This window comes from Hordeum vulgare, chromosome 5H (assembly GCF_904849725.1).
Source record: "Hordeum vulgare subsp. vulgare chromosome 5H, MorexV3_pseudomolecules_assembly, whole genome shotgun sequence".
Taxonomy (NCBI): Eukaryota; Viridiplantae; Streptophyta; class Magnoliopsida; order Poales; family Poaceae; genus Hordeum; species Hordeum vulgare.
Window position 1 is genome coordinate 483,636,180 of NC_058522.1, and position 9,620 is coordinate 483,645,799.

General features: G+C 49.3%; 1 protein-coding gene across 1 annotated transcript; it reads left to right on the forward strand.

The window, feature by feature from the left end:
• Nucleotides 1–3,437: 3,437 nt before the first annotated feature.
• On the forward strand, nucleotides 3,438–5,257 carry LOC123395934 (probable sarcosine oxidase). Its single transcript, XM_045090959.1, has 2 exons — nucleotides 3,438–4,071; nucleotides 4,400–5,257. Exons 1-2 carry the CDS (start codon nucleotides 3,528–3,530, stop codon nucleotides 5,083–5,085), a joined length of 1,230 nt encoding a protein of 409 aa, XP_044946894.1. The 5' UTR covers nucleotides 3,438–3,527; the 3' UTR covers nucleotides 5,086–5,257.
• Nucleotides 5,258–9,620: the final 4,363 nt, after the last annotated feature.

Consider the following 9,620-nt stretch of genomic DNA (forward strand, 5'->3'; position numbering starts at 1 on the left):
TCTCGCGTTTTTCTTATTCCAATTTTTTTTATATGCCGGACAATTTGGGGTGCGGCCACGCGTTGAACGCACCGATTCGGATATGGACAGCTCCATTATCACCTCAAACGGATAGAATTCGGGTCAAACGAACATCCGAATGAGGTCGCACGTTAGAGTTGGCCTGACAGAGCTCTTATCAAAAACCATGTCCTCCTATTATTATTCGCTTGCGAGTGGAATAAGTGTGCTCTGCAAGTCAGAAGAGACCAAACCAACCTTTTGTGACCTCACAAGCAATGTCGTCCATAGGCTCTACCTCTCCGACGTTGTCCTCGCCGGTTCCTAGATGGCAAAACTACGCACTCACGTACAAAACTACGTAGCCCAAGGATGCATGGCTGCCTATACACATGGATTTGTCCATGTTTTTAAACTGTGCTTCAATCCGATGTTGTACGCCGACAGTTACTTCTTTTGTTGGATCTAGATGTGATGGGAGCCGAGGGGCGACAGGAAAGAGCTGAGGAAGAAAGCAGTGTGTGGATTAGTCTACTAATTTATTTCAGTACATGGTTGTGCTAGGGGTGCCTTGATTATGAAGATATGTATACTCTTGTATGCTATGGTTGATTGGTTGCCATGCCTTTTTTTTGTGAATTCCTGAGTTTGGTACCCAATTTATTTCCATACCCTTACTTATGTAGGTGTGCTTCTTCCCTTGGACAGGCACAGAATGATCCACTGAGTTGTTCTGTTGCAGAAATGATAGCAGTTATATTGTGAGTTTTCTCGCTTTGTCTTTAGTTTCACGGCTTACAATTTGGTTCGTCATTTTCTTGTGGCTGTGCTGATATGATTCCACGATGACTGGGAGTTGAGCTAGCTTGCATGCCGACACAGATCAAACAATAAACTACATGTTTGTTGCACGTTGAGTGAAAATAAATTTTGACTTGCAGTACTAGACTGTTAGTGCAACTTAGCAACCATTCTTGGTCTGACAAATATTACTATTTGCATGTAAATTGGTTTGGTTGCTTGCTCGCAACGTCAAATTTATGCTTCCTCGTGCACCTCTAGTGATCCCACAGCCCTTCTGTTTCCAAATGTTAATCACTCTAATATGAACAAACAACAGCAGCAACACGTCTATCCTCGGAAAATTGTAAGCATATAAAAGGTTGCTCTGTTTCTAACTTCCAAATAAGATATATATCTAGAACATATCTACCAATAAATGTAGGAATATTCAACTTAAGTTTAGGGAGATTGTCATCATCACGTACCTGAGGGTGTGGTGCAGCCCTACCATTGCGATTGTATCCATGTGAACGACCCGGTGCTTGTGATGGTGGTGGTTGTCCCTGGTACTGATTTGAAGCAACCTCTCCCTTATCATCGTAATCACCATCATAATCCTCATTCTGCTCAGCCACATAAACCTCAGTAGTAGTAGCAGGAGCAACAACACCAGAATTATGTGCTTGGTCGGAAGGCACATGTCGCGCTTGTCCCACAAAATCCGGTCCTCGTTGCTGTTGTTTTTGTTGGGGAGGGACGGAAGCTGCAGCTGGTGGTGGTAGACGGGCAAACACCTCACTGAACTTGGCGTCCATCTTGGTGTCAAATGTCTTCTCCAAACCTTCTAGATTGTCCATGGCCTCTTCAAGGCTGTTTACGAAGCCTTGTACCTGGTCAGTCATCATTTGCTGAAATTTATCATGGAGCTCGTGGTTGGTCAAGCTCTCTCAGTCGATCTTGTCAGCTTGTGGTCCTGGCATGGTTAGCAGCAATAGGAACACAGAAGAATATGAACCTCTGGACTACTAGGAAGTGGTGGTGGTGTGTCACTATTCGTCAAGCAAATCTCAAATTCTTACCAGTTCTTACCCAGTAGCAGGTGGTGACCGACAACCGATGTAGTTAAAACTCTCAAAGCTTGGTAGAGCGATTGCTAGGTGGTGTCAAACACACGATGTAGATGTATGTGGAGCTGGAAATGCTTATAATATGATACCAAAAAGGATCAATAATAATCAGTTCACAGATGCAAAGTTGAAAGGACGCTGCTCAATGACGATACTGTGATGGTCCTAGGCTAGACCATACTAGAGACGCGAACATAGAACACCAACAAAATCACGACGCTGTATGTAATCAAGGGAAAAGCTATTCGAATTTATTTTCCCTTTTTTTTGCTTTAATTTTTTTCTTTCAAATTTTTTACTATAATGACGAATGTCTCAAAACTCTTTGAAAGTACTAAAAATAGGACCTGGGTCCCTCGCCCTTTATTTTGTGCTCTGTTAGGATATTAGATCCAACAGGCCCGTTAAGCCTTTTAGATCAAACCAACACCATGCTCAAAATCAAGATTTACAAGTTTTTCACATGCTGTTGATTTTTCAGCCTGGTACTTCGCTGTCTTGAAGAGGTAATATCATCACTAGTGCTTAAACTTGTCACTGATGTTCACTTTAGTGCCTAAACTTAAAAAATACATTAAACTGATTCTAGAACTTGGCACAAAGGTGCATATACGGTGATAATCTCATCCATAGACGTATAATGCACTCATGTGGCACTATATTTTAACCAACATGCACACGTGGCATGGGACCCGCTTAGAACAGATGGCTTTCTTTATAAATGTCACCATGACAACGGACCCACATATGTCAGCACATAGAAAAACTAAACAATAAAAAATGCAGCCTTTCGGCCTTGAAAAATAAACAGAATTAGCTAGCAACTCTGCCTCTAAATTTTCTCATACCCGGCGGCGATAAAGACTCTTAATGTTCGTCGAGGAAGACGTGTTAGTTTTATTAGAAATTTGTAAAAACTTTGTCAACTATGATCACAGTAATAAAAATAAATTTTAAATATTCATGTATCATAGATATTATACTGACAAATAGCATAACTTATTTATAAATTGTTCGAGTAATTTTTAAAAATGTTCACACTTTTATAAATATTTTCTTGTAATAATTTTCACTCGTGACACATATTCATAAGTTTTACATAACTGAAATATAGTCAGATGTAAATATTTATAATAATATAATAATTTTAAATTTTGCATTGGTATGAATATTTTTTGTTATGCAAAAATTTATAAAACAACAAACTTAGGAATTTCAAAATGTACATATAAATATTTAAATGTTTGTATAATTAAAATAATAATTCTAAATGGTGATTTTTCTTTATGATATTATAAACTATACAAACATTTTTATAACAAGAAATACAATTTAGTTTGTATGATTTGTCTAAAAATAGTAGATTAATACTATTTAAAATTACTTGAACATTATGCTATATAATTTATATTTTATAAGTTCTAGAACCAGCTCGATATTTTTTTTAAGTTCATGCACTAAAATGAATATCAATGACAAGTTTAAGCACCACGGGTAATATTATCTCCGTCTTTAAATAGGCCTATCTGCTGGTTCCTGTCCCCCCTCTGCCTCACTCTCCACCACCAGAGCAAGCACGCGTTTGGTACAGCACAGACACAGGAACATCAACCAACCATGGCTGCGCCGCTGGCCGAGCGCTCGTTCGACGTCATCGTGGTGGGCGCGGGTATCATCGGCAGCTGTGCGGCGCACGCGGCGGCGTCCCGGGGCGCGAGAGTGCTCCTGCTCGAGCGCTTCGACCTGCTGCACCAGCGCGGCTCGTCGCACGGCGAGTCCCGCACTACCCGCCCCACCTACACGCGGCCGCAGTACCCGCCCATGGTCCGGCTCGCGCACCGCCTCTGGCACGACGCCGAGCGCGACGCCGGCTACACCGTGCTCACGCCCACCCCGCACCTCGACCTGGGGCCCCGAGACGGGCCGGCCTTCGTCGCCGCCATCGCCAACGGCGGCGCCAGCGAGCTCGCCCCGGCGGGGGACGCATCGCGGCCAGCGTGGGCGGATGCCTTCAGGGTGCCGGAGGGGTGGGCCGCGGCGACCAGCGGGCCGGCCGGTGTGATAAAGGCGACCAAGGCGATGGCCATGTTCCAAACGCTCGCCGCCAAGATGGGCGCCGTCGTGAGGGACAGGGCGGAGGTGGTAGACGTCGCCAGGCAAGGTGAGTGACAGACTGAGCATTCTCTGCTCTGCTGCGTCAACTTTTTCATGCATCATTCAAAGCATTCTGGTCTGGCGTTTTACATATTCTGCCCTTATCTTGTTACGAGCTTTAGAGAGCAAATACGTGCTTATTTTACATTTGATGGATGATTTTTTACCCCCTGCATATACATGAACTGTTGCATCGTCACATGTAGGTGTAGTGTAGCGCACTCCGTACTTCATTATTTTGCTTGCCCTACATAATGGAATCCGGCAAAAAAAGCCAACGGAGTAGCTCTCAATTATTGCGATCGGTTTTCTCTAAAGAATCTTCTGGTCGGCAGAAGGAAACACGATCGTGGTGAAGACATCAAGCGGGGAGGAGTTCCACGGCGGCAAGTGCATCATCACGGTGGGCGCGTGGGCGAGCAAGCTGGTGAAGTCGGTCACCGGCGCCGACCTGCCGGTGCAGCCGGTGCACACCCTCGTCTGCTACTGGAGGGTCAAGCCCGGGCACGAGGAGGAGCTGACGACGGAGGCCGGCTTCCCGACGTTCGCCACCTACGGCGACCCGGGCTTCTACGGCACGCCGTCGATGGAGTACCCGGGCCTGATCAAGATCTGCAGGAACGGCGGGCCGCCGTGCGACCCGGACGGCAGGGACTGGGCCACCGGCAGCGGCGCGGGCGGGATCGCCGAGATCGTTGCGCGGTGGATCGACGAGTTCATGCCGGGCCACGTCGACACCGCCGGCGGGCCGGTGCTCCGGCAGCCGTGCATGTGCTGCATGACGCCCGACGAGGACTTCGTGATCGACTTCCTGGGCGGGGAGCAGTTCGGGAAGGACGTGGTGGTCGGCGCCGGGTTCTCCGGCCACGGGTTCAAGATGGGCCCGGCCGTGGGGAAGATCCTCGCCGAGCTGGCGCTGGACGGCCAGTCGGGGACGGCGGCGGAGGCCGGCTTGGAGCTCGAGCACTACCGGATCGGACGGTTCGAGGGCAATCCGATGGGGAACGCCACGAGTCACTGACGTGGGAAATGGCCGTCGTTCACGTCACCTTCACCGTGGCTGTGTCTGACCACCGCGATTGCCAATTGGTCTGTGTTTGCCAATAATCTGCTGCACTGTGCAACTCCAATGCGTTATATTTTATCATTGGTAGAAATATTTTTATGTGAGCCTGAGTGGCATGTGCGAATCACCAGATGGGCGTACTGATGTCTGTCCGCTAGTTAGCCGGACTGGAGTACCGAGTAGCTCGGTAGGTGCATGCATGCATGATCCCTATCGACATCGATCGGTCCCTTGCTTGTCGTTACTGATGAGAGCTACCGATCGATGTGGAGTGACTGACCTGTCTCATGCATTTGAACCATTAAGCCGATGGTGAGTCGTTTTCGAGTAGATGGACTTGTGCACGGCAGGCACATGGACACCGTTACGTGCCCAGGAATGTGCAAATCCCATGTGCCGTCCAAATCTGCTCATCTCACTGCTTCTATAGGCAATCACATTTTTTCAAGACAAAGAAAGAGAGGACTTCCTGCGTCTCTGAATTGATCAACACACACAACTTTCAGATTTATTCCAAATGTGCTAATGTCACCAAGACCGGGGCCGACTCGGGCAACTGTCATGTCGTCCTCTTGGGCGACCCGGGAGGCTTCACATCCCTAGACGCCTAGGGCTCCTCCCTTTCTCCTCCTCCTGTCACTACCGCTGGCGATTGCCAAGATGGTGGTGTGTCGTGCTTCTGCGGTGGCTGGAAGGGGCACCTAGGGGTTTTGGGAAAGGACACGACGAGCGGTTCGCTCGTCCCTCTCCCGCGAGCCGGGGGTGAATCATAGATCGAGCGCCGCCAGCCCCCATCCTCCTCGGTCCCCTTCCCCCGTCGCCGTCGGAGTTCGTCGTCGGGCAAAGCCCGGCCGGCGTCGACGGCGGTGGACCTTCTTCATCGCTGGCGCGGGGCGGCCTCCTTGCGTGGTTGCGCGGCGTTGGGTAGGGCGCGGTGGCGGTGGGCGCCCCAGTGATGACGGGAGCTGCAATTGGCGCGTGGTGGGCTGCTAGGGCCTCGGTGGTGGCGGGTTGGCCTTTTCCCGACCAGATCTGGTGCGGGACGTGACGGACGAGCAGGGCCAGATGCTCGGGGGCGATGGGTGCGTGTGGCCGATACAGATCCGGCGAGGCAGCGCGCGTCCGTCGCGGTGGTGCTGCTCGAGGCTTCCCGGTCGGCGGTGGGGCAGGGCTACTGCCTCGGTTGGCAGCGGACGATCCGGGACTGCAGGTGGCAGTGCGGATCTGCTCCATGGCAGAGGATGGCGGTCGGCGGTGCACAGACAGTGGGCCGACCTAGTCCGCGGTGGTGCTTGGTGCCGCGTTAGTGCCCCTTCTTGTTGCTCCTTCGTGACGTCGGTTCGAGTGGGCGCCTGTGTTGCTACTATGCTGCACACACGTGTGACAGTCCGAGACCGACGCTCCAGAAGATTCCCCCCTTTATTCCGTTTTCGTCGTGTGGCTATTTTATTTTGTTGGTTGCTTCATCATGTAGTTTGCATCATCGCGTCATGCATGGCATCATGTCATCTGTGCTTGTCTGGTGTGGCTAGTTGCACCTCGTTGTTTGAGTGTGAGCGCATGTGTGTATGTGCCTTAGGGCCTTGCAATGTGATTGGGTGCAACAAGTTTAAGCTCGTAACCCTGTTGCACCGAGGACCTAAAAACCTTCTCTCCCCTCTCGTCCCTCTCTTATTTTTTTGTGGTTTGCTAAAGTTTTTCGTTTTAACCCCTTCAAATAAATGCGCCTTCTTTTAAAAAAATCCTTTTATTATATGTAGGGGCAACCCTTGGGTTTTTATTTTATTTCTCCTTTTGTTTTATTTTAAAACCCTCACATTTTCTTTTCTCCTTTAAAGAGCTTTTATTTTATTCTTTAAATAAAAGGGGTTTGATTTTATTCTTTTGTAAGAAAGATGTTTTATTTTATTCTTCAAAAGGGTTTTATTTTATTTGTTTAAAAAAGGCCTAATCTATTTTAAAAGTTTGGGTATATTTTTAAAGGAGTAAAAGGCATTTTTTTATTTTGTTAAAACATATTTTCCTTTTATGTTTGTTCTCTGTTTTTATTAAAAGAAAAAAAACAAATGGGGAGAGAGGAGGAGCCTGCCCAGGCCCAGCCGGCAAGGCCCAGGCAGCTCCCCCGTGCCCTAGCGTCGCTCCCCCTCGTCCTCCTCGTGGCTCCCTCTCTGCCCCGATCCCCTTCTCCCCCTCTCGCGCAGCGCCATCTTCCCCGATCCCCTCGCCCTAGGTCGTCGCCCGCGCATCCCCGTGCGCCGTCCGTCGCTCCCCGAGCTCGCCGCCCCTCGGCCTCGCCTCGCTGCTTGCCGGCGGCGCCCTGCTGCTGTTCCCCGGCGTCGTGCTGGCCATGGCCAAGCCTCCAGGACCCCGGCCTCCTCCTCCTACCGTCGTTGTAGCCGAGTTGCTCCTGTGTATGCCTGATGCTGCGTTTTGATGTTGCTGTCGAAGGTTTGCTAGTGATGCCGCTAGTTGCCGGTGTGTTGCTGTAGCTTTGATGTTGCTGCCGCTAGCTGTCGTTGCCGATGCCCTGTGCTGTTGCGGTGCAGTAGCTCTTGCATGTTGCTCTTGTTGGAAATATGCCCTAGAGGCAATAATAAATTAGTTATTATTATATTTCTTAGTTCATGATAATCGTTTATTATCCATGCTATAATTGTATTGATTGGAAACACAATACTTGTGTGGATACATAGACAAAACACTGTCCCTAGTAAGCCTCTAGTTGACTAGCTCGTTGATCAAAGATGGTCAAGGTTTCCTGGCCATAGGCAAGTGTTGTCACGTGATAACGGGATCACATCATTAGGAGAATCATGTGATGGACTAGACCCAAACTAATAGACGTAGCATGTTGATCGTGTCATTTTGTTGCTACTGTTTTCTGCGTGTCAAGTATTTATTCCTATGACCATGAGATCATATAACTCACTGACACCGGAGGAATGCTTTGTGTGTATCAAACGTCGCAACGTAACTGGGTGACTATAAAGATGCTCTACAGGTATCTCCGAAGGTGTTAGTTGAGTTAGTATGGATCAAGACTGGGATTTGTCGCTCCGTGTGACGGAGAGGTATCTCGGGGCCCACTCGGTAATACAACATCACACACAAGCCTTGCAAGCAATGTAACTTATTGTAAGTTGCGAGATCTTGTATTACGGAACGAGTAAAGAGACTTGCCGGTAAACGAGATTGAAATAGGTATGCGGATACTGATGATCGAATCTCGGGCAAGTAACATACCGAAGGACAAAGGGAATGACATACGGGATTATATGAATCCTTGGCACTGAGGTTCAAACGATAAGATCTTCGTAGAATATGTACGATCCAATATGGGCATCCAGGTCCCGCTATTGGATATTGACCGAGGAGTCTCTCGGGTCATGTCTACAAAGTTCTCGAACCCGCAGGGTCTGCACACTTAAGGTTCGACGTTGTGTTTATGCGTATTTGAGTTATATGGTTGGTTACCGAATGTTGTTCGGAGTCCCGGATGAGATCACGGACGTCACGAGGGTTTCCGGAATGGTCCGGAAACGAAGATTGATATATAGGATGGCCTCATTTGATTACCGGAAGGTTTTCGGAGTTATCGGGAATGTACCGGGAATGACAAATGGGTTCCGGGAGTTCACCGGGGGGGGCAACCCACCCCGGGGAAGCCCATAGGCCTTGGGGGTGACACACCAGCCCTTAGTGGGCAGGTGGGACAAGCCCAAAAGGCTCTATGCGCCAAAGAGAAGAAAATCAAGAGAGAAAGGAAAAAAAAAGGAGGAGGTGGGAAGGAAGGGGGACTCCCTCCCACCAAACCAAGTCCAACTCGGTTTGGGGGGGGAGAGTCCTCCCCCTTGGACTCGGCCGACCCCCTTGGGGCTCCTTGAGCCCCAAGGCAAGGTCCCCTCCCTCCCACCTATATATACGGAGGTTTTAGGGCTGATTTGAGACGACTTTTCCACGGCAGCCCGACCACATACCTCCACGGTTTTTCCTCTAGATCGCGTCTTTGCGGAGCTCGGGCGGAGCCCTGCTGAGACAAGGTCATCACCAACCTCCGGAGCGCCGTCACGCTGCCGGAGAACTCTTCTACCTCTCCGTCTCTCTTGCTGGATCAAGAAGGCCGAGATCATCGTCGAGCTGTACGTGTGCTGAACGCGGAGGTGCCGTCCGTTCGGTACTAGATCGTGGGACTGATCGCGGGATTGTTCGCGGGGCGGATCGAGGGACGTGAGGACGTTCCACTACATCAACCGCGTTCACTAACGCTTCTGCTGTACGATCTACAAGGGTACGTAGATCACTCATCCCCTCTCGTAGATGGACATCACCATGATAGGTCTTCGTGCGCGTAGGAAAATTTTTGTTTCCCATGCGATGTTCCCAGCAGTGGCATCATGAGCTAGGTTCATGCGTAGATGTCTTCTCGAGTAGAACACAAAAGTTTTTGTGGGCGGTGATGTGCGTTTTGCTGCCCTCCTTAGTCTTTTCTT